General features: G+C 35.2%; 3 protein-coding genes and 2 long non-coding RNA genes across 10 annotated transcripts; 2 read left to right on the top strand and 3 right to left on the bottom strand.

Moving 5' to 3' along the window:
- The first annotated feature begins 416 nt into the window (after positions 1-416).
- On the top strand, positions 417-1,840 carry LOC140957837 (uncharacterized). 2 transcript variants are annotated; one of them, XR_012171698.1, is made up of 3 exons: positions 417-561; positions 1,023-1,075; positions 1,200-1,840. It is a non-coding gene; the product is annotated as an uncharacterized lncRNA (long non-coding RNA). The 2 variants fall into 2 exon arrangements; XR_012171699.1 differs by having other exon boundaries at positions 1,185-1,840.
- Positions 1,547-12,694, bottom strand: LOC140957836 (potassium transporter 7-like). Its single transcript, XM_073415231.1, has 10 exons — positions 12,227-12,694; positions 9,630-9,858; positions 9,091-9,339; positions 8,911-8,961; positions 7,845-8,105; positions 6,019-6,071; positions 5,793-5,907; positions 5,318-5,572; positions 3,416-3,938; positions 1,547-2,517 (listed from the first exon to the last, which is right to left on the bottom strand). Exons 1-10 carry the CDS (start codon positions 12,497-12,499, stop codon positions 1,986-1,988), a joined length of 2,541 nt encoding a protein of 846 aa, XP_073271332.1. The 5' UTR covers positions 12,500-12,694; the 3' UTR covers positions 1,547-1,985.
- Positions 12,695-18,368: 5,674 nt separating this feature from the next.
- On the top strand, positions 18,369-22,414 carry LOC140957045 (protein LNK1-like). Of its 5 annotated transcripts, XM_073414115.1 has the most exons (7): positions 18,377-18,448; positions 18,546-18,772; positions 19,316-19,688; positions 19,777-20,086; positions 21,079-21,564; positions 22,039-22,172; positions 22,279-22,414. In XM_073414115.1, the coding sequence occupies exons 3-7, from the start codon at positions 19,375-19,377 to the stop codon at positions 22,391-22,393; spliced, it is 1,359 nt and encodes a 452-aa protein (XP_073270216.1). In that variant the 5' UTR covers positions 18,377-18,448; positions 18,546-18,772; positions 19,316-19,374; the 3' UTR covers positions 22,394-22,414. The 5 variants fall into 5 exon arrangements, with proteins under 5 accessions (XP_073270215.1, XP_073270214.1, XP_073270216.1 ...); XM_073414114.1 differs by lacking the exon at positions 18,546-18,772 and having other exon boundaries at positions 18,369-18,448; positions 19,279-19,688; XM_073414113.1 differs by having other exon boundaries at positions 18,371-18,772; positions 19,279-19,688.
- On the bottom strand, positions 18,635-19,494 carry LOC140957047 (uncharacterized). The gene is made up of 2 exons (XR_012171576.1): positions 19,273-19,494; positions 18,635-19,087 (listed from the first exon to the last, which is right to left on the bottom strand). It is a non-coding gene; the product is annotated as an uncharacterized lncRNA (long non-coding RNA).
- LOC140957046 (uncharacterized CRM domain-containing protein At3g25440, chloroplastic) lies at positions 22,243-25,907 on the bottom strand. The gene is made up of 4 exons (XM_073414118.1): positions 25,717-25,907; positions 24,885-25,359; positions 24,387-24,788; positions 22,243-23,532 (listed from the first exon to the last, which is right to left on the bottom strand). The coding sequence occupies exons 1-4, from the start codon at positions 25,767-25,769 to the stop codon at positions 23,395-23,397; spliced, it is 1,068 nt and encodes a 355-aa protein (XP_073270219.1). The 5' UTR covers positions 25,770-25,907; the 3' UTR covers positions 22,243-23,394.
- Positions 25,908-27,979: the final 2,072 nt, after the last annotated feature.

Raw genomic sequence — 27,979 nt, 5'->3', positions numbered from 1 at the left:
CCAAGTGGGAGAATGTAAGTAAAATGGCTCATATCAGAAAGGAAGACGTATCGTGTAGGAGTTGGCGACGGCCAAGAAGCCTAAAACTTTTGACGAAAAGTTGCGTACGCCGACTCAACTTCAGAAACTGAGATGCGTACACGATTATTCCTTTGAAAATAATGCTCCCAAAATTTCTCGTTGATGGTATGAGATGCCTATAAATAGCAACGATTGAGGTCCCTAAGCACACACACCTCATAAGAAATATACACCATCTATCGAGAGGGTGGAGTGCTTAGAAGATTTCAACCGGAAAGAAAAGCAGAGAAATCAAAATTTTCAATGGCCGGAGGTAATACTCGATCTATTTCCGCATATAGTTTTATCATGTTCATGTATACGTAAAAACATGATTTTGATAAAAATTTCTAACATCTTCAGCTAATGTGAATCTCACTACTGAGACAGCAATTGTATGGCTTGTGTCTGATGCCAAGGTTGCACCCGGATGGCAAAAGGATTTAGGGCAAGCTCTTGCAAAGAATTTGACTAGTTGTGGATTCGAATCTAATCTCAGAGGTGGGCACTTGCTTATCCATTTTTTGGACTGTTCAGTTAGCTTGCCAAGTCACTGCTTATGATCTTGCAGTTGCTGTTGTTTGCTGTCGCCATAACCATGAAAGTTTTCCAGCAACTTCCTAACTATTGAAATTTTGTTATTAAGTTAGAAAAATGTGATAAATCGATTATGAGATAACTATAGATAGGCTTTAATGCCAAAATCACATTAGTTGTGACTATTTTGCCTCTCCTCTTTACTCTTTGTTGCCTTCGTCGAATTTACCGGGTCAGTCCCAACGCTCAAGTATGGGGCGTATTGTTATGTTTAGGCAGGTGTTGATGTTGTCAGCTAAATCCTAACTACTAGTCCTCTGAGACTGCCCTCTAATTTTTCAAGTAGACAAATGTTTTGTTATAAGTTGTGGGCTTTCGCGGAAGCTTCCTGGGGATATTGACTGATCAAGGAGCTACTGATGCAGATGCACAATCGTAGGATACAAGGGATTCTCTTTACAACCATTCCACCTTCATGGTATGTCATTCTACAATCTACATTGTACATAGAGAGATTCATTTGCATCTGTTTACCTAGTCCAACTCTATCCTCCTTTTACCATTTATCCACCCTAAACACTGACTAGTGAAATATTCTATAGGTTCATCTTCTGCTTAATCCAAGGTGATTGCATTTGCCCCAACGACACAAATTTGCCATTTCATAAGTCGGTGGGTCAAGTCACTCAAGCATGAGTTGTTGACATGTGATATCTTGTTCAAAAATACTTTGTAGTATTTGGATATAATTAGGTGACGAAATAAAGTGGTGTTTGTATAACTATGTATGGAATATTGTAAAAAGTTGCAATGGTAAATGGTATGGAGAAAAATGCTCATGCTATAATTTGATGTTGATATATTTATTTATTGCATTTTAACTCTTCATTGGACTTGAATTCAAGATATAAATATAAATCAAGTAAATGTACATTCATTTCTCTTAATCTTTGAATCGGTAAATATTTCACACTTACATTATTCTTTCACGCAAACCGACGAATATGTAGAGTATACAAACAGATGAAATTCCAAAAATGCTCAAATCCAACAAAGAGACGCATCATACACGCGGAACAAATAACCTTTGAAAGAACCGCAAATCCTTGGTTCATACCCATGTTGAATCGCCCTCTCCACACCGGTTATGTACTTAAAAAATAGTAATTTTGACATGTTACTATCAATATTCCCACCTCTAACGAGACAGATTCACCAAAAACTACAAAATTTTAAGAAAAATTAATAAATAAATGAATAATATTCATAATAAGTTAAGGATCAATACCTCAGATACTGGAACCACCTGAACTCTGAAGTTTGCCACCTTACGACCTTCGTATCCACAGAGTTTCCAATCACCAAATGGGATCAATTGGTTATCGGGTTTAGACCATGTAAGTCATCCCCACCTGTATCAAACGTGAGTGTGGAACACTCAAATTTGCGGTACCCCTCCTGCTGTTCTTTCTCAAGAATGCGTAGAAATAATTTACAACAAGCTTCTTAATAAACCAAGAACTTTTTCTTGCTCGAATGTTTCCGTGCCCAAGAAGATACACGATTCCAGATTCCTTAGCCTTGCGTAAAATAGAAAGCTCCATCTCAAGACTTTCTTCAGCATCAACTATCATCGGCTCAGTGGAAGCTAGTTTTACCTCTTCTGAGGTGCTTGCTTCTGAAATGAAATTGTTTCTGTTATTAAACTCATCCAGAAGAGGGACGGCAAGCGAATAAACGCTTCCATTGGGAGCTATCAAAAACTTCGACATAGAATACTCCTCTTCAGATTCCGAGTCATCTCCATCGGTTTCCAGCGACCTTTCTTTAGCTTCCCGGCGAATAAACTTTTCGAGGCTCTCAATCAGCAATTTCTCAAAGATCTCATGGTTTTCTTTGCGAACATCCTTGTAACCATATCTGTTAATTGCAGAGTCAGAGGACCATGGTGTCAAAATCTTCTTAAAATCAGCTACTAGTCACACTAAACAAGCAACACTACTATCCCAAAATTAATGTGGGAGTAGACTTTGCTAAGTTAATGACAGGATAAACAAGAACTGATACATGGAGGTTACCTTCTCTTTGGAAAATCATGTCTGGCGTATTATTAAACTAATTCAATATCATTGAAATTAAAAACAAGAAGTCCACTATATAAATAACGAGCACGATTGTCTTCAGGTCTCAATTGCAAAACAGCATTCCAAATGTAGGATTTTTTCATTTCTACTGAAAGCATTCTTGAACAAGATTTGATTTCAGGATTCGTAAGAACAGATTGTGAGGTTCTAATTCAAATAATACAAGTGAAATGGTGACTCTACTTGGTCTATCTAGATGTCAGTTTGAGAAGTGTTATTATCCCACAAGAGTGTACCAGTGCGTCAAGTAATTTTTCAAATGTCTTGACATTATTAACACATGCTTGAATTAATTTCAAAAACCCAGAATTTAATTTGTTCAATTTGAGAGAGAGTTCCGTCCAACATGCTATTAAATTATCCACAACAGAAGGCCACTAGACCAGTAGTCTTAATGGCATTTTTGGGTGTTGGCCTATTAAACTAAATAATTACTCCAATCGCGCCATGAGCTATCGATTTCTTTACGAAGCAGAAAACACTATCACTGTATGTTTCCACATCAGACTTCGAAATATCCATAGAACTACCAGAACAAATCAGTGTAACCTCTCAGTTATCAATATGAGTTGTCTTTACATACCACCCACCAGCCACGATGAGTGAAGGCAGCTTGAGGACGACATATAACCACATAAACTAAAATCACGAAACACTCTTGAGAGAAAAGTTACCTAGCAATGCAACGGAATAAGTGGTAGCCTCTGGAGCAGACTCTTGTAAACAGAAACCTTTCGCTTTGAGGCACGAAAGATGCGGTGACATACTTAATACATACAAATATGACCATTGAATGCACTGCCGGTAGAGTGGTTAGAAAATAGCCAAATATAGCTGGTACCCCTTTTGCTAGCTCATTGTAAAGCAAACCAATGCCAGGAGCTCTCACAGTACCTAGGTTGGGACCTAGTTCCCGCAACAAATCCATGGACATCTTTCGCTTCACCTCTGTTTCATACTTCAGCTTGCTCCCATAATTCCAGATGTACATTATTAAAAATATGACAATGGCAAAAACCAATATGATCCAACTTCCATCCCCCACACTCCATAAAACTGAAGAAAAAAAGGTCAACTCCAAACACAAGAAAACGATAGCAAAACTCAGCACAATAAAAATATTTGTCTGCCATATGAGAAGCATCACAAGAGTTACTAAGATTGTGGTCATCATCATGACTCCAAGTTCTGCAATGCCTGTAAGAAAGTCAAATTAGAAAACAGAAGCCTGTCCGATCCTAGTAGAAGCACAAATTCATATAAAAAAATATATAATGGCAATCGTAAACGTGAAGCCACAGCTACTTTTAGTTTGAAAATCATCAGCTCAAACTTAACCAAATTCCATATTAGATCTTCCAGCAGCCCAATATAAGGTGGAAGTCACATGCATATGTGACTGCTAATACTATATGGGTAGTAAGCCAGAAAAGCAGGGTCTGAAACACCAATGATGTACTCATCTTCTTAAAAACTGCCGGAAATGCTTTAGCTTCGCAAATGATTGAATGTTTTAATGATGAAAATAGTGCTGATCAAACATACATAGTCTAACCAGGAATTTGGCAAACATCTAGTGCTGGAAACAACAAATTTTTAAATAATATAAAAATAAATAAAATGAATGCATAGCTTTGTAAATCAGTTTGGATACAGTAGCACTTTGCTCAAAAAAGTATTTTTCCAGTATAGCTTTTTAACGTTTTTCATAAGCAGTTTTTGTTTTGCTAAAATCGTGAAATAGCTATTTTAAAAAAGAAACTAAAATTGAGATTCTAAAAGCTAAATTTTCTCGCTTGTGGTTTCCACTTTTTTTAGTAAGTATTCAAACTTCTCTATCTAAAATATGAGTTTTGAAAAACTAAAACTTTCATTTAATCAAACTTATATTCAATCGCATGTTATGTCCTCAAACTTAGTCGTTAGATGTCAGTCATTGCAAAATGACAGGTTATTTTGTAGTAAACCAAACACGTCGTTTCTTGTCTCCTCTCTCTCAAAGTATTGTGCCAGGGGGGCAAAAGGCTTGCAAACTCATAACCCAAAACCCAATCAGTACCCAACCAACTCAGTAGGATAAGTTTCAGGAAGGTTTTGAGCCAACACAATCACAAGATGATTGACCTTAACCTGACAAAAATTACTTGCATCCATTGTATAAATTTTCTGTGCTCTCAGAGAGTTACCAGATAGAAAGAATTTTCAGGTTATGATAATTTTAGGGGAATTTATATTTTTATTAAGACAAAAAATATAACTAATTATTAGTTTATAGTTGAAATTTATTGTTTGTCTTAAATTTGATTTTTATTCAAAACTGTTTAATAAATGCCATTTTCTTCCTTCCATATGTCTCCTAATTGAAAGGCCAGCCTTTTGTATCTTGTGCTCCAAGTTCCCTCAGAACACAACTACGCGTTAAAAATGCTAATGGACCTTTCTCAACACACATGTGAGAAGTTCTATAATTTACAGAAGACTAGTTGCACAAAATCGCAGAGAGACAACCTAAATGAAATGGCAGGATCATGCGAAGCAAATAAACAAACTCCAAATAGATGTGATCTGAGAGTTACCATATGCATTTCCAATCTCATAAATACTTGAGATATTGCACACCAACACCAGGGTCAACGCCAGCAAAAACCAGTTCATGACTGGAATATAAATTTGGCCCCTGAATTTCCTTGAGGTATGTATAATTTTAAGACGTGGGAAGCAGCCAAGTGCTATGGACTGCTTAATACAAGAGAAAGTCGCAGTAGTCATAGTCCTGCTGGCAATCAATGCAGCCACATTAGCTATGAGGAAGACAGGCCAGAAAACTCCAGCTGCAGTAGATACCAAAGGAAAATCCTACATTAGCTGGCAATTAAAGGTCAACCTCAAAATAGAAATAATTGTCACTATCTCAAATTTCACAACGCTAGACTGTGACTGGAGGCGGGAACCCATTATCAAGACAATAATGATGCACAATCAACATTGTCTAAGTATAGTACAAATGATAAAATGCATCTCATTCTTAATAAATATATAATTCATATTTACTTGGAACTGAAGAGAAAAAAGCCTGTGTTGTGTCCTCATGGTTCTCCATGAGATAAGCAGCTTGACCCAGATAACCCAGCAGAAGGCAAGGCAACACAAGAAACACAAACGTGAGCTGCCACAACCAGTTATGTCCTTCGTGAGAAAATAAAGAAAAAAACAAATCTTCTATATTATTCTGTTAAAAGGAATGCTAAAAGAATAAAGGCAGTAGCTTACTGCTTACCTGAACAGATCTCACAGAAAAATAGCAAAGATCTGCAAACATTGCCTCAGAACCTAAGTCACAAAACTGATAATCAGAAATAAATTAAATTACCGGTTTAGTATAATAATAATGATAATAAAGACAAAGCTGAATTTGACATCTGAGAATGTTTGATTTCTGGTGAACTACACTTTAAAGTTGATGTGCAGTTCTAACACAATTCATATAAGCAAGCTAGCACCCAAAGTTGGTTGGCTTTAAACCATGATAGAAAAAGAGAGCGGGAAACATTCAGGGGAAAGGGGTCTTCATTTCACAACAAAAATATGTTCTGGATATACTAAAGAATTGAGATGATAGGTCGCAAGCCTTGTGACAATCCAATTGAACATTCGCAGATATCAAAGATTGGTGGGCAAGCTTATCTATATCTCACTCACATACGTGGCCACTGGCCAGATATAGCAAATGCAGTGAGATTAGCCCGTTTATGCACATTGCAAAGAAATCTCACCTTCAATCAATTTACAAAGTATTCAAGTACTTGGAAGCAGATCCAGGCAAAGGAATGCTCAACAGAAAAAATGGTACTCTGAAACTGGAAGACTACACGCTTGCGGATTGGGCAGGTGCAGTTTTAGACAGAAGCTCTAGTTTGGGGTATTTTACCCAATTAGGAGGAAACTTTGTAAAACAGAGAAGAAGAAAATAAAGTATGGTGTCAAGGTAAAGCACAAAATCGGAATTCAGATCAACTGCATTAGGAATTTGCAAGTTGTTGTGGCTTAAGATCATCCTAGAAGATCTAAGATTATCCTGGGAAGGACCTATAAAATTGTGTTGTGAAAATAAATCTGCCATTAGTATGGCCCATAATTCAGTGCAACGTGATCAAATAAAACACATTTAAGTAGACATATATTATATATTTCATTAAGGAAAAACTCAATATTGGACTAGTTTGTACGCCTTATCTTCTAAACTCGTGACCAACTTGTTGACATCTTCACCAAGGTTGTATTTGGATTGATGAATTTTAAATATATTCAAATATATTTTGTTGTTTTAGAGAGCAATAACATGAACTTCAAATCCACTGTAATATGTTTATTTAATGTTTTATATTAATTATGATTAATTTCAATTCACCAAATAATCCATCCCCCAAATGCATATCAAGAGAATCTTTAATCCTACATTCAGAAATATTTTAGACAAGTTGGGAATGACGAATCTCTACCAACAAGCTTGTGGGGGTGTTGAAAACTTGAAATGACAGAATTAGAATTTTTTTCTAAACAGCTGTATAGAGCTAATTTATGCTGATTATTTGGCTCGATTTTAGAAATATGATCTGTATTTATTCTAGGATATGTATTTATTCTTTTGTAAGGTTTCCTAGAATAAATGGGTATTTTCCTAAGACTGTGTACATATTTACATATATATACCTATTCCTCTGTATCAAAATAAAATGGTGAAATAAAGAGTACATTTCTCTTTAGATTCATTCCCACAAAATGGAAATTTTTTATTTGGTTTGAAGTCCTTCATGGTCATCCCTGAAGTCTATACATATTCTATCACTTGTCATTTGCCAAACCACTTTGGCATTCAAACGTAAATGATTCTGGCAAATTAGTAAAAAGATCAAGAAGAATTTAATGGTTCGGCCATGATATTACGAACAAAAATTATAAACTAGGATAAAGGACAAACAAAGATTGACACAGGATGCGTGTTGAGAAACTGAATTTCATACATTTTAAAGCAAGCCTGACTTCAGAAAATTACATAATTCCCTTGAAACATGAAAATAAACAGAGGCATTCTTCAGAACTTACCTGTTGCACAAAGAAGACAGCCCCCTAAGGAGTACCAGGCGTTTGTTGAGTTGCGCTTGAAGAAATAATATATATGAATTGGATTAAATGCCCGCAAAACTCGAGTATCATACTTGATGAGGTTGTATATGCCAATGGCACCAAGAGAACAAAACCATATAAACAACACAGGACCTATTACAATTCCCACTTTACTGGTTCCATACCTCTGGACACTGAATAGTATTATAAGAAATGAAACTGAGATCACCACCACGTGATCTGCAATCCAGAAAACTAAAACCTTTCAATAATCAGCTAGAGTACATCATTCAACTGAATGTCTGGCCATTAGACAACTAATGGCACAAAATATATGAACAAATCCTATTTCATTTAGGAAGCTAGATCTATACATAAAGAAAGCATTCAGAAACTAGTGCCATTGGTTTTTGTACATTAGACATTACTATATTCGATTAGTATGTAAAGATGAGAAAAAAGTCAGTATTGCAAGAGTCTAATCAGATCAATTACGAGTATGGAGATCATGTAATTTACTATATCATATTAGGTTAAATTGGAAAATTTGGAATTGATGTTTCTATGATCACCCAACCTTAAGGGGAGATCACAAGATATGGCCTTTAAGTACCCATACCTCAATTGAATTGTTGAGAGCATGCAAATGATTACACCACAGATCCTAAATTTTCTAAGCTGACATCTCCTAGAATGTTTCTAAATACTCGTTACTCATTACATTACGTGGAATCTAAATACACGGATCCTCCACGTTTAATCAACAGTCAAAGGTAATATTCAAAGTCAAACTACAATGGATAATATAATTAGATCGTTGGATTTTCTTAACTCAAATCAAAAATCAAAATCAAAATCATTGTGAGACTCAAATTTGTTGGCGTAGCAGCATTTCATGACCACTGGATTAATCTTTTACTTAACAAAGCAACAGTTTGGACTGATGTTGATATCATAATAGCTTTCAAGCATCTGAAAAACAAGGAAAGTATTTTATCCCTTAACGTATTCTGGCAAATGTAACTAGTAGACAAATATTAATCACCTTGCTTGATCCCAGACACTCCAATCTTTAAGCCATCAACAGCGGATATCACTGCAAAGATTGTCATAAACTACTTCATGAGATTTTCATAATGCACTAGAGCACTTTTTGTCTTCGACTACTAAATCACTAATTTATCCAGGAACAAATGGATCTAAAAAAGAATCTGGTAAAAAGCACCTGACATAGCCGGTGTAACAACACCATCAGCTATCACCATAGAAGTACCAGCAAGAACCAACATCAGGAGAAGCTTTTTCAAAGCCAGGGAGGCTTCAAGTCTTTCCTTTATCTTCAGTGACCTATCCAGCTCAGTTGATGGCACCTCTAGTTTAAAGATTGATATACGAGTATCTGATGGAAGTTGGTTGGGTAAAAGACTAACTTTAGCATGCCTACAAATCAATGAGTAAAGTGCAAATGTACCACCTGCAACAATAGGTCAATCAACTAGTTTAATTCATTTATAGATTATGCATTAACAAGAGTATGGTAATTGTGTGTTGTGAGTGATGTAAAAGAACATTCTCAAGGTGATGTACCTTCACCGACATCATTAGCCCAAAGAAAAATAAGGGCATACTTGATCAAAGGAATCAGAATTAAGGTGTACAAAACAAGGGACAAGCACCAAGAACATCTTATAGATTATGCATTAACAAGCGTATGGTAATTGTGGGTTGTGAGTGGTGTAAAAGAACATTCTCAAGGTGATGTACCTTCACCATCATCGTTAGCCCAAAGAACAATAAGGGCATACTTGATCAAAGGAATCAGAATTAAGGTGTACAAAACCAGGGACAATGCACCAAGAACATCTTCCTTTCCATTGGCTGGTGCTTTGCTAAACATCACACTGAAGGTGTATAAAGGACTAGTTCCAACATCTCCAAAAACAACCCCAAGAGTCAGAAAGGCAAGTACTATTTTCCTAGCCAAAGTGACATTCTGCGAATACGATTTCAAAATCAACACACCAATTCTATACCTATTGCAGGACAAAAAGAAATCTATCAAAAGCTTAATTCACACGTTCTATTTCAGTAGAACAGTTTTCTAATAATGTCAAACATTCAACAGATTCCTAAGAAAAAAACTGAAACTAAAAATTCAAGGGCCTTGGTGCTTGTTATCTTAATAGTTAGAAATAGCTAACAAACTAAAGTATTAGCCACATAGACCAAAGTGATTTACATCAGTAGGATATGCGAGACAAAACAACAAGATCATACTAAAATCAAATGCAGCTGTCTCGGATTGCAGGGTTTCAGACCTTGTAGCTCAAAGGAATTTTCCACCGGACCAACAATTATGATGCCTAATTATCATTCATCAATCCGTCACGTCAAAACAGAGGACAGTGTTTTATTAATTTTTTATGAGATTACTGTTCTCAAGCTTCAAATTATCAAAAGCGTGAAGCATTCATTGCATCACTTGGCATACCAAGATTTCAGTAAGTTCAAGAGGAATTAGGAAGCTTTGCAGAGCCTTGGGGCTGTTACAGGTACATTTTGATATTTATAATAAATGGGAGAAGACAAGAGTCAGGGGCGGAGCCACCCTTGGGCTAGGGTGGGCTCCAACCCCACCTATTTTTTTAAAAAAAAAAGTTAGTAAATTTTAATTTTAATTTATTTTCAGCTCATATTAAAAATAGAACAAATTTTTTATCAGTTTCATTTTTTTAGTCTCATGTTTAAAAATAAAAAATAAAACAACTCCCACAAATCAAAATCCATATTGTGTATTGGTTGGTTTATTGTCGTATGTTCTAAAATTATGTAACTTCGAGATAAAAATTCAACGACTCTAAAATTATGTTGAATATTTAGTTGTGATTATTCGAGTTGCAATAATATTGTCTTATGATATATATGAATTTTGGAGGTTGAATTTTGACTCTAAAAATCTATTGTTGCAAATTTTTGGAATAATAATCAATTGGTTGAAATGTTTGATGATTATTGATGTGCAATTATTATTGGGCTTGTTTTATGATTTTTTTATTTATAATAACCGAAAATTGAATAAGTATGAAATTTGAAAAATAATTCTTTGTTGTAAATTTTTGGAAATATTGAATTTTTCTAGTTAAGTAACTCAGAGAATGAAGAAAATAAAAACTGTCAAGTTATTTTTAAATCAAAAGAGCATAGCAAACATCAATTACATTATATGAGTGAACAAAATATCGGTTTCAACCAAAATAACAGACCGAAATGAATTAATTTGAAAATTCGGTTCGGTGTTGAGGTGCAATTTTCCCTCCTAAGTAGAGCAATCGAATCATGACGCTTAAGCTGTTCTGCGATTTAAAATATTTGAGTTGCATTATTACCATAAGCTATAACTTTTGGTAAAGCGGCAATCGTTTGGTCCTACATTCGGTTTATTCGGAAGTTCGGTTAAAATTTTTTAAAATATAGGTTAGTTCGATTCAATGTCAGTTTTTAATATAAAACTTCGTTAACCTAACAAACTAAACTTTTACAGATAAAATTAATATTATTAAATTTTTTAATAAAGTTTATAAAGATATAAATATTACAATTTCTAATAACATTTATTAGATAATCGTACTATACTTAAAAATATTTTTTTAATAAATAAAATTTAAATTTATTTAATCTTATTTTTATATTGTACTTTTTTATTTTAAACATGATTATTTTTAAAAAAAATTCTAAAATTTCGGTTAATTGTGTTACTGACCAAAATAATCTACTTTTTCGATTTGGTTTGTTAGGTTTTCGTTGTAAAGTTCGGTTGGTTCGGTTTGTAGAAAAAAAGTTTGGTTAATTCGATTTTAGAAAATTTGGTTCGATTTTAAGTGAACTTATTACTCATTCTAACATAGAATGAAACCAACACCAGGTACTTATGAATACTGGATTCGTCCCTTGTATGAGTATAACAATGAGTTGAACAGTATGCACCATATACGGAGCAACACAAATCAATCGACCTTGAAATGAACATGGGCCGAGTACAAAAACAGGATAAATGGCCGCGCAGAATCTACTCCACAAATCTGCAGCAACGCTAAAGGTGGAGATTTTCAAATTCAGTAGCATAAGTTCGACCTCTAAAGAAATTAGAATAAAAAATACTTATAGAATTCAATCCGCTTCAATAAATAATTTGCATTACGTTCCTCTTGTGCCAGTCTTTTCGATCAATTTATTGAAATCAAACCAGGCATGCAATCATTATGAGAAGAATTGAAAGACCTATTCCACCCCTTTATCCCCATTTTTGGCTGAGTATGAGAAATACAAGAGCTTCGAGGGCTCGACTTAAAAAACACGCATACCTCAAAGGTATTCCTCTGAGCGCCACGAACTTCGAGTGCTTCAACGTCAAACGGATCAATCCTAGGCTCAGTACGTATCAACTTGTACTCGCCGCTGTCTTCGTCATCAGAATCCAGCTGCCGCGGAGAATCCTCAGCTCCTCCGCCGCCACCTCCTTCTTCCTCGCCGTCGTTAACAGTCTGCGACCACTCCTCGTCTTGATACACCCACCGAGAATCAACTGAATCCAACGACGATAAATCACTCTCCCCCCTCGACGATCCCTCCGCCATCCAACTACGTGCGTACACGGGAATTCCTAGACGAAATCATACATTGATTCGACAACATAAATTTCCTCGAGCCGGTGAGTGAATTTATACGCACGTGTCTAAGATTGAATGATTTGATTTGAAGATTGTAACAAAGGGGCTTTCTTTTCCATCCAATCTCAGATCTGATTATTATTTATTTGGCGGCTACGCAAACTATTTATTATTGGTCCAATTTGTAATCGAACTAGTCTTTCCCTTCTCTTTCCATTTTTTTATTGAGTGATTTTATTATTACATGTTTTCCATTCTTCCAAATTCGATACTCCATTCGAATATTAGATTTTTTTATCTGATTAAATAAATAAATAATCGGATATGATGATTTTTGGGTATGAGATAGGACGGATCTTAAAGATTTTTTTATTATCATGTTAATTTTAATATGTTTTTATTGAACGATTTGGTTTGATAGAATGAATAAAATTATTAGTATAGAGTTGATGCTATTTTTGTTGGATGATAATGATATGATAAATTATTTGTAATATTTTGTTACTTTTTGTATAACGTTTAATTTGCTAATTTTTATATATTTTTTATTGTTCTCAATTATTTGGTGAATATTCATAACTTACTTGAAATAATTCGAATTTGAGAAAATACAATCGTATGGGATAATATGATATTTGGATATGATATGAATATTCAATCTTTCTATGGGTATGGGTATGAGTAAGGGTATGGGTGTGGGTATGGAGATGAAATTGAATACCCGGTGGAGATGAGGACGATGATGAATATAATAGATGGGGATGAGGACGGAGGATATGAAATCCAATCCAAACATTACATATTGTCATACTTAGTTACGGATTTATATTTATGATATATGTGATCCTTATATGGAGCAAAAAAATATTATTTTTAGCATAAAAAACAATATATTTTTAGTGTTCAGATCGGGTAGAAGATTTGTATCATAAAAATGATAAAATTGACTCATGAGACGTTTTCATAAGAGTTTTTGTATTTTTATTAGCCACTGGACATATCCGATTATTATAATATAATAATACTTCTGTATGATATAATATATAAATATTATATATTATTCATATTTTGTTTTTAAAATAAAATTTGATTTACCTATGATGTTTATTAAATTAAACATGTCATGATTTAGGAAGATGATTTTTTTACAATTATAAAATATGCAAATTCAAGTATATTATATTATATTAAAATTAATAATTTAATAAAAAAACATTATCATTTTTATGAGTCTTCCAGAACAAAATCATTGACATCAGAGTGTGAAGGATAAATTTTCAGAATTAAGGAAAAACACTTCATGAAAAAGTGAGTTAGGTATCGAGATCTCTCGCTTAATTAATATTATAAATTATCATTATAATTACATACTTTCTATCATCGGCCACGAAAAATCTCGATCTCGAGTTTGAGTCTTTCACCCTCGATTTCAAAATATATAGTCTCACTTACTAGCCAACGAAAATTTGTTATCAATTGTTGTCGTTTGTGAGCTCTACAAGAGTGGCGTAATTATTAATCATCAAATAGCATTTGATATTTTCTTCGTTTACAAAGCATATAAAAAATTTGTAACATAATGTTTTTTTTTGTTTAAAAACTCTAACAATCATGAATTTGTTGATAACCAAATTTGTTATTGTGTTTCTAACATATGTACTCAAGTATGAAGTTACTAAATAAATATGAAAGCTGAAATTCGAATTTAGTCAAACTAAAAATTTGATTAGCTGTAGTGTTTTGATGATATCTCTCAGCTCAGTGACGCAATTGACCAGTCACCAAAACGACAGAACATAAAACTCAATTTTTGTTAGGTCGTTGTTCACGTTTGTTGGACTAAATCGGATGCTATCTAAGCAAACTAATTACAGCAAGGTTCGTCAGTTTGGTTCATCAACAAAGACCAGTTGGGTATGAGAAGTTGCGATATTTTTGTCACCTTGATCGAATCGTTTATCCAAATGAAACGATTCAGTATGCGTTACAAAGCTAAGAGGATTATCTACAAATCATATTCATAAGTAAAAGTATGAATCGGAGTGTAAGATGCTGCTAAATGACGATAAAAATAAGAGTTCTACAAAGGCTGAAATGTTGATTTCAGCAAACCTCATCAGTTTGGTTCAATATAACTTACAAGACCAAACTGTGAACCAGACTGAATGACCAGTATAGCTGACGACCCCAACTGAATTATCAGGCCAAACTGATTGACCAGTCTAGTAAACGAGCCAAACTAAATTACCAGTCTAGCTGACGAGCCCAATTGAATTATTAGTCTAGCTGAAGAGTCCAACTGAAAAAAAGTGTCAAAATAAATTTGGCTTTGGAAAAATGTCCAGCAAGGTGGATTTGACTGTTTTAATATCAGATACAGCACATAAAATTTCTAAACGATAATATTCTTGTGTCTAAAAAATATATATATATATCATTGTTGGAGCCTATATATACAACATCTTGAAAATCAAATACAAGCTTTGGAAGGAGATTCAAAGCATGAGCAAACTACATGAAAAAATTAGCTAGAATGAGAACAAGTCCAATGTGTGATGATGCATTTGAGATAATCCTCCACTTCCCTGAACTCTACGGTACTAGGACGACATTTGATAGACAAGTAGGAAATTGTACTTCTCGAATAAGCTCTGCACTAAGAAACTCTCCCACTTCTTTTTTTATAACTTTATCTTTCTCGGACTCGAAGTGACTCTTCTTCTGTTTTACAGGACGAGCATTCGTCAAGATATTCAATCGATGCTCTGCAACATCCGGGATTGTCCCTTTGAGTTCTTGGGCTGACCAAGCGAATACGTTGGGATTAGTCTGTAAACAAGTATTGAGTTCTTTCTTAACCTCTGGGTCAAGGTCTGGGGATATTTTGAGTGTCTTCTTCTCGGACCGCAATGCTATAATCTCAGTCTCTTCATCCACCACCTCCTGAACATCTTTCTTCACTATGGGTAACCCGCTTCTTCCCCTCCTGATCATGTTGACCTGTACATGCGCCTTTTTTCCCTCCTCCATTACTACTCCTTCATAACATTGACGCGCGACTTTCTGGTCTCCGCACAAAACTCCAACTCCTTTGCCCACATGAAACTTAAGCTTCTGATGATAGGTGGAAGCTACAACTCTGAAATCCTTTAGGGCTTGCCGTCCCAGAATTCAATTATACGCCGACGGGGTATCCATCATTGTAAAGGTTATCGTTTTTGTTACTCGACGAGAATCATTCCACAGGGATAAGGGAAGAACAATATGACCCAACGGCGGAATGGCATGCCCCGCAAACCCATACAGAAGAGTGGAGACCGGCTTGAACTCAAATCTTTCCACTTTCATCTGATCCAACGTTCTCTTAAACACAATATTCACAGATCTTCCATTATCAATAAAGATCATTGTCACATCGTAATTCGCAATAGTAGCCGTCACCACCAAGGCATCATTATGTGGAGCCACAACGTCTCGGAGGTCTTCCAGTACAAAGCTGATGATGGGATCTTGTGGCAAGTTTGTGCCTCTAGATATCTCAAAGTTCTCCAACCTTCTTCTGTGTGCTTTCCGAGCTCGCCCAGAGTCTCCATCAGTAGCGCCCCCGAGATCATATGAATCATTCCTCTCGTAGAACGGTTGTCCTCATTCATTCTCCCCAAGTGTTCTTCTAGGTCAGTACGCCCGTCATACTCTCCCACGATCGATTGTCAAAAACTTGGGGGAAGCTCTTCTTCCAAAATGGCGGGGTAAAAAAAGAGTCTCTCTCTTGGGCGCTGGAGCTCAGTTTCTCAATTGCTACATCAACATTCTTATATCTTTCCGCATCTCCTCCATTTCAGGATTCTCCCCACTTGAGAGGGGCCACGTCTCTTCAACTATGCGCTGATTGCCCTCAGCATTCTCCTCTCGTTCCTGGCGAGTAGCTTGTAATTCGGCAAACATAGACTCTTTGTTCTTCTTCATGGCCTCGTCTACTTTCTTGGTAATGAATTGGTCTAACTGTTCCAAGGTCAAGTTTCTCACATTCTCATCGGGACGAGGTTGTTCAGTTCTCGTCTCAGGACGATATTGTTCGGATCTCATCTGAGGACGTGACGATACTGAGTTAGTTCTTCTGCTTCCTCTCTGGCCTACCATCTCTACGTCTCAGCTCAAGTTTTCCCACAGACGGTGCCAAGTGATACTCACTGAAAATTTAGGGTTCGATTCCATCATGTGATATTAGTCCGAATGCAGACCTCGAATTTAATCTAGGCATGAAATCACAAGGGAGACCGTTAGAAGGGGCCCGTGAGGGTATCCCGGCGTAGCCCTTCTGACGCTCAAGTCAGATACTGCGAATGGAATGGGAGAGCAACTAAGGGTGCTGCTAAAAGTCAATATAGTGAATGAATGAATTGGACACTCAAACATGGTATTTATAAGATAGTACATGTGTTTGTCACGGGTCACCTACGTGGTTAGGAATGAGCCGTGGGTCCAAAGTCCGGTTTGGGCCTGTTTTTGATCGGCCCATTCATGGGGTATCATCTAATAATGTCTTCTAATAAGACAAATATACGTGCATGCTTTTTTATCTCATGTATTAACTTTTTAGAAGTCGTTTATTGTTGTATTTTGATACATGCCAATGTTCATTAACTGTTAAGTATTATTATTTGAAAGAAGACAAAAAAAAAACTTGTTTTTCTGTTGGCAATCAGTACAACTATTTGTTTGATGAAGACATGACCTTTGAAAGAGTTCATCTATATAAAAACATGATTTCAGATTGAAAAAGACTTAATGGTCAAGCTGCATCTAGCCGATCTAAAAACAAACATCGACAACTAACAACTATTAAAGTCAGCTCAAATTTCAATTTTTTTTAAATAGTTTATTTACTCTCTCCGTTAATTCTTTATCTACAATCTCAACAAATATATAATCATAATATTATAATACAGATAAATACTAAAATATCATTTATCATATATTTGTAAATATTTTGAAAATATATTATATTTGAGCATAAAATTTATCAATTGATATATATTTGTGTTACTTAATAATTTACTATTTTTATACCAAGAGTATGATACTTATTTCTTATAATATATTCTTAAAATTTTTAATAAAAATAAAATTTAAAAATAAAATGTATATTTAGCTGAATTTAATAATAATAATTGAACTTGAAAGCAATTTCGTTTAAGGGTAAAATTTATCTTTTATTTCATGCATCAATTAAGTCATTCACAATAATAGTTCATGCACGAATTTATTAATTTATCAATATTTATATACCAATTAAGTCATTTACAATAATTCATACATCAATTTATTAATTTATCAATAATTCGTATACCAAAATGAATTTTACACTTTAAATTAATAATAATATAATATTTTAAAAAACCTAGAATTTACCAATAACAACTTTCAAAAATTTTACTTAAATTATATTTTATTTTAAAAATAGAATACTTGTAACATATCACACGAGGCACACATTTTTTTTTTTTTACAAAGTCAAATTGACACGGCACTACATTTTATATTTTAAAAAATAATTAAAACAACGATCAAAATAACAATAATAATAAATAATTGTGTGGGTTCCAACTACCAAAGCCCAATCCAAATGTCGAAAGCCCAATCTCTCTAAACACATAGATCCGACACGTGTCATTATTTAAACAGGCACGTGGACCAATAGGATCGCACCAAGAGATCGGCCATGCCCCAATCCACCACCTGTTGCCTGTGCAATGATTGCTCCACACGTGGCTCCATCCTAACCACTCGGACTCTCTTTAAAGCTCTTCCACTTATATTCTAGTAATCTCTAGAACTTTCCGGATCATGCACATATAAACTGAAGAATCTGAAACATCAATTAATCTCTGAGTCGAGGCTTCGATTCGATTACCGGTGAGGTTTCCGGAAAGCTTCTGCTGTGGTGATTTATGATTTTGATTGATGCTCTTGTAACTCTTTTAGAATGTTGCTTTTTTTTTGTTCGATCTAGTTTTGTTTGATCGTTTGGAAACTGAAATCAGGAGAAAATTGTTGGGATTTGGGAATAGAATGAGCAGAGGAATTGCCAGATTCCGGGTTTGATGATGCGGAAGTCCGGTTGAAGAGATATGCGTTTTTACTGGTCGAAGTATGTCTCTCTTCCAAAATTAGGAGATTAGGCGCATTCAGTGGTGAGAAGAAGATAGAAGATGACACATTTCACTGAGCCTGAAGCTCGTAAATTTCATTCTTTTGTAGAAATAAGCAAGTGAATGTGTTAGATAAGGCGAAGGGTTCAGCTATCTTTCTGTGATGACTTGTCTTGAAACGAGAGAAAGCTAATATTTTTGAAACAGAGTAAAAAACTTGGAAATTATACTCCTTGTAGGAAAGCTAGTTAATTCAATTGGTTTGTGTAAAGAACATTTTCTCTTATTTTCTTGATGTGCCTCGAAACACTGATGCATTACTTTGATTGTGTTGTGAATTCTTCTGCATTAGGACTGCGTAATTAGCGTAAGAGAGTAACGTCGCTGTTGGCTCCTTGTTCTCCTCAACTTGAGTATATTTTAAGTTTTTTCCATTCTCAGCATCATAGTCCTTGTCTTTGTTATTGAAGTTGTGATATTGTCGGTTAAAAACTTTATGGGTGGAGGGATTGTCTTTCACATTTATGGAAATATCTGCAATTCTTGCGGCTAGAGTTATGTAGCAGCTTCATAGCATTAAAACCTCACCTTCAGGCAACTCGTGTGATACCAAACATACATCTGTTTCTAGACACGACGAACGCTGAGGAAAACAAAGAAGATATTCAACTCTTGTGAAGACAAAACAAAATGTTGGGAAAACAAAGTGGCGTGTGTTCATCTGACAGCAAGTCAAGTGGAGGAATTCCAAGTGTAACTTTTGACAGTACAAAGGATGGCTTCAAAAGCAATACAGATTCCGAGGGTCGCGTGTTCTCAGCGAGCAATAGCTTTTTCGGCAACAGGAGCACTCCTGTTTATAGCCATTCTCTTAGCTTTCCTCTCAGTGACCTAACTCACACGCGAAATAGTCTCAATTTGTTTGAGAACACATCTTCTACTGATTTCCTATATGATGATTTACCTGAAATAGGTTGCTTCGACGATGTTGACAGGATATTTAGGTAAAGCCAACCAGTTTCTCATATGTGATTATTTCAATCGCCATTCTTGGTTTATTACACTCACTCATAAACATGCGTTGTCTTCCAGAAGAAGTTATTCAACATTTGGTCTTGAAGACAGCAAAGAGGATGAGCTTGGTTGGTTATCATCAGATTATGATAAAGGAGAGTCAGGAGAAGCGTTGCGGTCAGATTTCGGGTTTCCATGTCATGACACAAGCATGCGAGCAAATGTATCAGAAAATCAGGGCTCCTCTAAGAGCTATACTGAATTGAGTGAGGCACGAATTTTGATGAAAGGTGTCTCTTGTACCCAGGAGAAATCTGATTCTTCTACATCTTTTGTGAATGGACTTGGCATATGTGATGGCAAATATTGTTTTATTCCTGAAGAGCAGGTCAGTTTATAGCTTATCATTTACACCTATGCATCTTTTCTTTCCCGACTTGCCTATGCTAGAAAATTGAAATTTCAAATTACACATGGGGCTATTATTTTATGGAGAGGAGGATACTGGTAAACTAGTTGCTATTCCAATACAGCAAGTGGTGGAGTGGTAAGCCTAAATTTTCTTTATTATTGTCTATTAGAAAATTATTTTTAAACAACGGCTTCATGTATATTTAATAACTAAATTCCACAACCACGTAACAAGAGAAATAAACACTCATTTATGGGAATGAACAGTTTGTTCCGAATAAGTAGTGAAAGATGTGTTAATTAGTTTACTTGTATTTGACAAAGAACACCCACTTGCAACCAGCAATATCACTATGTACGTACATGTAGAAATAAAAACAGAGCCGCACTTCCATTGGGATAGCAACACGTACTTCTTGTCATTCATAGCATTCTTCTATTCCTGTAGGTTGTTTCTCGATAGGAATTGCGAATAGAAAAGTAGACAAGGCAAGGACGAACTAACAAAAGTTTGGAGAAAGGCTATGATAAGAAATAGGATTTAATAAAAGGCCAGTTGTGTTGGTGCGCTTCCCTCTGAAAATGGCATAGGAGTATCCAAATCAGAAGCAAGCTGCCGATGGTCCAGATCTAGGTTCGAGAATTGGACATTGGTTAGGATTCCAGTACATCAAGTAAAATATTAATGTGCTAACAAATATCTAGCATATAAAGCCAGCCTATAATACAAGATAAATTTATTTATTTTAATAATAGTACCTAACAATCATGAAATCAATGTTGCTTGAAGTTGCAACAATTTGCAAGTAAATGGCGAAGGAAAGAGACGCTACACAGATGCAGAAAGTAACAAGTTTCTTTTAGTAAATGCACTCTATTAATGTGTCAGAGTTGAAATGAGCTCTATTCTTGCTGAAAGTTTGTCCTCAAGTAGAGATCCTAAATTATTTGTTTTTTGATGCCTGACAGATGAATGAGTGCAAACACATGGAGGAAAAAAGAAATGAACCTAACTTTGGAAATGGTAGCAACAGTTACCTTGGCAATTTACCATATGAACTAAATCAGCTTTCTTCTGGAACCACTTCTCTTCAGGGTTACCCATCTGAACATATGAGTCAGCGACTGCGAGCGACTGGACCCGATTCCTTCTTTTGTCCACTATCAGGGAATGATAATGGAGCGGACACATATACTTTTCAAAGTAATCTATCTTCTCAAAGTACAAGTTTGATGGAGCAGGCTTCCATACAGGATCCTGGACTGGTGGGAAACCAAGTCAAACTTTGTGGAGATACATTTGAGAATGCTGCTGATGCTGGAGGAGTCAGCTTGGTAATTCCAGTCGAACCAGGCTCTTCAAATAAACAAGAGAGCTCAATGATCAATATGGGTGCCGAATATATCTCACTGGCAGCAGCTAGTTTTTGCCAGCTTCAGCTTGTTATGGAATGGGTAACTGCCTCTTCTTTGACTCTTAAAACTAGCATTTGTAATTGATGTCTAGGGCTTTCATTTAGTTGCACGACTTATTCTTCAAGGTGTTCTGTTGTACAAATCAGTTTATGTATATTTTTGTATGATGGAGTTGATGTTAAGGGAGAGTAAGGCAATCCACGCTCGACTTCTAGTTATAAGGGCATAGAAGCAGTGTTGAGAGGCCAACTGAATGAGATACTGAGGGATAAACTGCTAACAATGTTTTGACATGACTATGTTATGACTAAAAACATCAATTCAGCGCCCTCAAAGCGTTGAAACATTCAAAATTATCTATTCATTATAGAAGAATCGTATATAAATTTATTATAATAATCATTTCTTGGGGACTATATTTTCTTCATAAACTAGAATGCTAGTCCTGTTGCTAGTTGTTTTGTTACATGATCAACTGTCTTGAAACTTATTGCGGTTGAAATTCTTGGTCAGTTGGATTTGAGTACAAAGCTGTGCATACGGGATGGTTTATACCGTTTGGCTCAAAGTGCTGAACAAAGGCTCAACCATGCAAACTCACTTGGTAATTCTAGTGGTGGATCATTCATGGCTGAAGAAACAAACAAGTACATTTTATCATATCTTTTATTCTGTCTAGAGTGCGAAACCTAATACCTTTTTACCTGTCTTCTCGACTTCTGTTGTCATTGGTATTCTTTTGATCCTTTGTAGCTGCACCGGTCACATAATTATGGAAACAGGCACAAATCCTATAGATCGATCAATAGCACAGTTGTTGTTTCACCGATCTTCAGATTCATCGGTGATATTCGCCCATGATGTGTAAACTTTCTAGTCATGTTGTAAGGTACAGTTTCAGTCTTGTGCTGTATATGATGATTCATGCAATGAGATGCATTGAATTTGATTTTCATGTGATGAGCAGGTTCCTATCCCCCCGAAACTGGTTGTGTGAAGAAGGCTACATTACAAGAAGGTGGACTTTGATGTCTCAGATCATCATAGAGTATGTAATTAAAGTGCAGTGTAGCAATGTATATTCTAACGTCTTTTTGTTCAGTTTTGTATGTTCATGTTCCCCTCCAAAAATCATAATTCCGACATTTTTTAACATGTAATTATGATTCCAAGGGGAAAGTTAGTAGAATTTGGAGATAGTCGATGTAAATATCTTCAAGATGTTATATGCACAAAACTCTTTTTCTCTGAATAAAAGAGATCCTGCTTCTGATAATAAAATCGTAAATTTCTAATAAATTAAACAATATTTAATTATTTTCCCATTTCTCAAATTCCTTGCCATGTAATTTCCTTTCTCGCATTCATAGATCGATATGTGACATAAACCCACCATCAAAATTTTCATGCCAAAAGAGCACTAAGAGAGCACTGGCGGAAATATTTTGTATAGCTCCAAGTAAGCCACATTTGCAAAGATAAATTGTCACCTTACTGTCCCCCTTAAAAGATATCTAATATATGTGATCACTCTTACGATTGGACGCTTCGGGCAGTCGCACTTCTTCCCGTGCTACCTCGCACCTCCTAGCAGAAGTTGTGCGGTCCGATATTGCCATGAAAATTCTAGCAAAAGAAATTTATCCACTAATTTCAAAATGTATCACGAATTTTCTAAGTGAATCAAGTGAGTTTTCGTTCCATAACTTACAGATTTACAAGCCTAGCAGACGGTGGTGTGAATGTGAATGACAAAATCTGAATGAGATACATAACAGGTAATAACTACATAAAAAAAATACTCATCAACCTGTAACTCATCATTCTTCAAATACTCGTGCCCCAAAAGCTTTCATCATGTTTTGCTCTTCACTCCCCCAACACCGCACTTCGATCCTTTTTAAACCGAGCTACATGTTTATGATATTCTTCCAGTTCATTATCCAATTTTTCAATGAACTCACTTGTATGCTCCAAGGACTGCTCGTAACGATATTTTTCCAGAGCCTACGATTAGAATAAATAAATGTCATCAAATCATGTCAGGATGAACACAACCACCAGCAGTCCGTGATAAACAGAGTGATCTCTAAATTTTGTCCTGATTTTTTTCCAACTGTTGCACTGCACCTAATCTTGACCAAGACAACATAGCCAAGTCTAGCTCGGAGTATTCAGGTTCATGACTGGATTAAATTACTCAACTAATGTCAAATAAGCTTCTGTTACAACATAAAAATGCAACCCAAAAATTTAAAGCATAAGACAACCTAAATATAAAGTTTGATTGATCTGTAAAATAATAGTTAAACAACGAATGACAGAAGTGACAATTACCCCTACTTGACAATCGGTTACAATCAAACACAAGATAAGAGCTGACTAGACAAGATTCTAAAAAACACGAAGTGTGACATTTCGTCACTGTCAAGCTTCAAGCTTTACAAGTTTAAGCAGGCTTACAATGAGAATAATGATAAAAAATCGTTTTTAGTTTCAGCTATAATTTTAATTATATCATATCAATCAATATGTTAAATAACATAAACATACAAAATTTAAAAACAAATGCATAAGTATGAGAAACTCTTGACTATTTCAGGTTTTATTTCGGTGTTTTTAGATTTTTTTTTTCAAAACAAAAATAATATTATCAAATACATATTAATAAAAATTTAACTTTTATATAAAAAAATTTACCAATTAACTTAAAATTCAAAGAAAAAATTAAAAGTTCATTTAAAATTTTGTCTAAAAGCTCACGCTTTTTTGCACTGGTCAACCTAAGGTTGCCACTTTTTTCTCGCTTCATGCTTCTTGCTTAATCCATGTTTTCATGCACACTCAAGAAGAGTTGATACCTTCGCTTTAGACAGAGTATCTGGGGGTGACATGACATCAGGTTGAACATAATTCTTCCCTCGATAAAATAATATTATATTATTTGGCTTTATGTCGATAACAATGCCTTTGCTCAACCTAGCAAGCTCCTCAGCATATTGATGCACTTGTCCAGGCTTGCAAGGCTTGCACACAACTTTCACTGTCTCGTGCTTCTTCCAATGAAGATGCATATTAAGAACCACGCCACCAAATACCCCTCGTCTCCCAAGCGGAACATAATTTTTCTTTTTCTCACCAGTACGCTTCAGATAAAACCTTTCCTCTTCAGTCAATATTTCGGGATCATAGGTTTCAGGCAGTGCTTTTGGCACCCCATATTTCCTTAATTTCTCAATCAACCATGCTTCCTTCCTTTTTGCCTGATATCTTATAGAATACATGAAATGAAATGAAATTGTACATAAAATATAGAAAATAAATTTGAAAGTCAATAACTTTAGGGGCAGTATGCAGACCTTTTCTAGCTTGTATCTCATTCTAACTTCAGGATTCGGAGAATTCATTTTCTTCTTTGCTTTCAACCTGTAAAACCTAAGTTCATTCAGCTTTCGTTTTCTAGACAATTTGTCCTGTTTTGCTTTCAGCTTTGCTTTCTTTCGAGATCCTAGTTCGCCACCTGGCTCACCAATGTCAAACCTGACAACATCTCCATCCGTTTTCAGCTCAAAAACTGAAGCATCGCTCATGATTCTAGCAATTTGCCACCTCGAAGAAAGATTTCGATGATCAAACATGTAGGATCTTTTACCAAATGAATCATTTGCTAACAAGTATCCACATGACAAATGTGGAAGAAATTTCCTCAACGGATAAATTCTCTGGCTTTCACAGTTGAAATGACCCGAATATCGAATCAACAAAGTAGGTTCTTGTGAACATGAAGAACTTGAAGTGTTCCATGCAGGACGGAGTAATTGAAGGACAGACTCACTGCATAACAAATAAAGTCCATTACCACTGAGCTCCCACAGTCAAAAAGCTTAACCAAGAACCCAAAAGGTTTCCTTTTGTCCGTAATTACTGAAGACTAATGAACCTTATCAGTTAGTTAGTAAAAGAAACTTAAGAACAGAACTCCTTTAGGTATTCAAGAAATTCTTCAAAATCAAATCAGAAAAAAAACAAACTAATCTTATTCTAAATTCATTCCGATCCCCAAACCCATTTCCCTGATGTAACAACACCCTGCATTCTACAAAAAAACTTAAATATTTGAAAATAATAATGAGAATTTCATCAGATGCAGTTGATGTTTAAAAAAACCTTGATTAAAAACACAAAGATTACCTTTTGATAGGTGGAATCAGGCGAGTTTTGCTGAAGATGGTACATCTACGCATCGTTGGTTACGGATTTGTGCTAAGGCATCGCTCACCAGCTCTTCCACCAAATCCCTCCGCTCTATTATTATTTCAAAGAACTGGAATCGCCCAGAATGTCCAGGTTTTGTCGTGCCTTCACAATGTTTTTAATATTATTTAGTAATTGTTGTGAAAAATTTACGTAAAAATCTCAAAATCTTAAAATTATCACACTATACATTTTATAATATTTTTTTCTCAACTCAATTGTGATTTTCTTNGACTCTTAAAATTATCACAGTATACATTTTATAATATTTTTTTCTCAACTCAATTGTGATTTTCTTCACAAATGAGAGATCTATTTATAGAAAATTTTTACAAATAATTCAAAAATAAAATACATCGTTACATACATCATCACACACTAATTTTCAATATTCAACACCTAATTTTACCTAATTTTCAACATTCAACATTCACATTTTCAACACAAATATTTATCACATTTTTAAATAATTTTTCAACACTCCCCCTTGTGATGATGATCATAATGATTGTATACATTACGTGTTTTTATACTGCCTCGTTAAAAACCTTACTAGGAAAAACCCATTGGGATAAAAACCATAGTAAGGGAAAAAGAGTGCAGTCACGTAAACTCCCCCTCATGTTGACACGAACAATTCTTCACAAATTTCGTAGATTGCGCATCCCAATATTATATATGTGCTTTCTGAATATTGTCGTAGGAAGTGCCTTTGTGAAGAGATCTGATGAGTTTTCACTTGATTGAATGTGACGAACATCAATACATTTATTCTTCTCAAGCTCCTTGGTGAATGCGAAGAACTTAGGAGGAATATGTTTAGTTCTGTCGCTTTTTATGTATCCTTCTTTCATTTGAGCAACACATGCAGCATTATCTTCATATAGTATCACAGGCTTCTCGTCGAATGATAATCCGCATGAGATTTGGATATGTTGAGTCATTGATTTTAACCACACACATTCACGGCTTGCTTCATGTAGTGCAATAATCTCGGCATGATTTGATGAAGTTGTTACAAGTGTTTGTTTCTGTGAACGCCAAGAAATTGCAGTGCCTCCACGAGTAAATACATATCCAGTTTGAGAACGTGCTTTGTGTGGATCAGATAAGTATCCAGCATCGGCATAACCAATTATACTTGGATTAGCATCTTTTGAATACAAAAGTCCCAAGTCTGTCGTTCCTCGTAGATAACGGAATATATGTTTAATTCCGTTCCAATGTCTCTTTGTTGGATATGTGCTAAATCTTGCCAATAAATTTACGGCAAAAGATATATCAGGCCTTGTACAATTTGTAAGATACATAAGGGCACCGATAGCACTTAGATATGGTACTTCTGGACCAAGAATATCTTCATCATCTTCACATGGACGGAATGGATCCTTTTCTATGTTTAATGATCTAACAACCATTGGAGTACTTAAAGGATTTGATTTGTCCATATTAAAACGTTTAAGGATCTTTTCTGTATAATTTGTCTGGTGAACAAATATTCCACATTCTTTTTGTTCAATTTGTAAACCCAGACAATACTTGGTTTTTCCAAGATCCTTCATTTCAAATTCTTCTTTCAAGTATGACACAACTTCTTGAATTTCCTTATTTGTTCCAATGATGTTTAAATCATCAACATATACAGCAATAATTACGCATCCGGATGTTGTTTTCTTAATGAAAACACAAGGGCATATTGAATTATTTACATATCCCTTTTTCATCAAGTGATCACTTAGCCTATTATACCACATTCTGCCGGATTGCTTCAACCCATATAATGATCTTAGTAATTTCACAGAATAACATTCTCTGGGTTTTGAACTTTGTGCTTCAGGCATCTTAAATCCTTCAGGGATTTTCATATATATATTACTATCAAGTGATCCATATAAGTAGGCTGTAACAACATCCATAAGACGCATTTCTAAATTTTCAGATACTGCCAAGCTAATCAAATACCGAAACGTAATTGCATCCATCACAGGAGAATACGTTTCTTCATAATCAATTCCAGGCCTTTGAGAAAAACCTTGTGCAACAAGTCGAGCTTTATATCTTACTATTTCATTTTTCTCATTTCGCTTTCGAATAAAAACCCATTTGTATCCAACAGGTTTTACACCTTCAGGTGTAAGGACTATAGGTCCAAAAACATTACGTTTATTTAGCGAATCCAATTCAACCTGGATGGCATCTT

Source organism: Primulina huaijiensis, chromosome 14 (genome assembly GCF_012295235.1).
Source record: "Primulina huaijiensis isolate GDHJ02 chromosome 14, ASM1229523v2, whole genome shotgun sequence".
NCBI classification, from domain to species: Eukaryota; Viridiplantae; Streptophyta; class Magnoliopsida; order Lamiales; family Gesneriaceae; genus Primulina; species Primulina huaijiensis.
The sequence above is the reverse complement of the archived record's forward strand: the minus strand, read 5'-3'. Positions and strand labels throughout refer to the sequence as shown.

Bases quoted from the DNA above. Each gene is read 5' to 3' on its own strand.
- LOC140957046 (XM_073414118.1), bottom strand. From the start codon at position 25,769: ATGCGTAGATGTACCATCTTCAGCAAAACTCGCCTGATTCCACCTATC. The intron at 24,789-24,884 runs GTCTGCATACTG...ATAAGATATCAG, and splicing joins TGAGATACAAGCTAGAAAAG to GCAAAAAGGAAGGAAGCATG. The intron at 23,533-24,386 runs GTATCAACTCTT...TTCTAATCGTAG, and splicing joins ATACTCTGTCTAAAGCGAAG to GCTCTGGAAAAATATCGTTA.
- LOC140957836 (XM_073415231.1), bottom strand. From the start codon at position 12,499: ATGGCGGAGGGATCGTCGAGGGGGGAGAGTGATTTATCGTCGTTGGAT. The intron at 8,962-9,090 runs GTGCTTTTTACC...CAATCTTTGCAG, and splicing joins TGTTACACCGGCTATGTCAG to TGATATCCGCTGTTGATGGC. The intron at 5,908-6,018 runs GTAAGCAGTAAG...TGGTTGTGGCAG, and splicing joins TTTCTGTGAGATCTGTTCAG to CTCACGTTTGTGTTTCTTGT.
- LOC140957045 (XM_073414114.1), top strand. From the start codon at position 19,375: ATGTTGGGAAAACAAAGTGGCGTGTGTTCATCTGACAGCAAGTCAAGT. The intron at 20,087-21,078 runs GTCAGTTTATAG...GATGCCTGACAG, and splicing joins GTTTTATTCCTGAAGAGCAG to ATGAATGAGTGCAAACACAT. The intron at 22,173-22,278 runs GTACATTTTATC...GATCCTTTGTAG, and splicing joins ATGGCTGAAGAAACAAACAA to CTGCACCGGTCACATAATTA.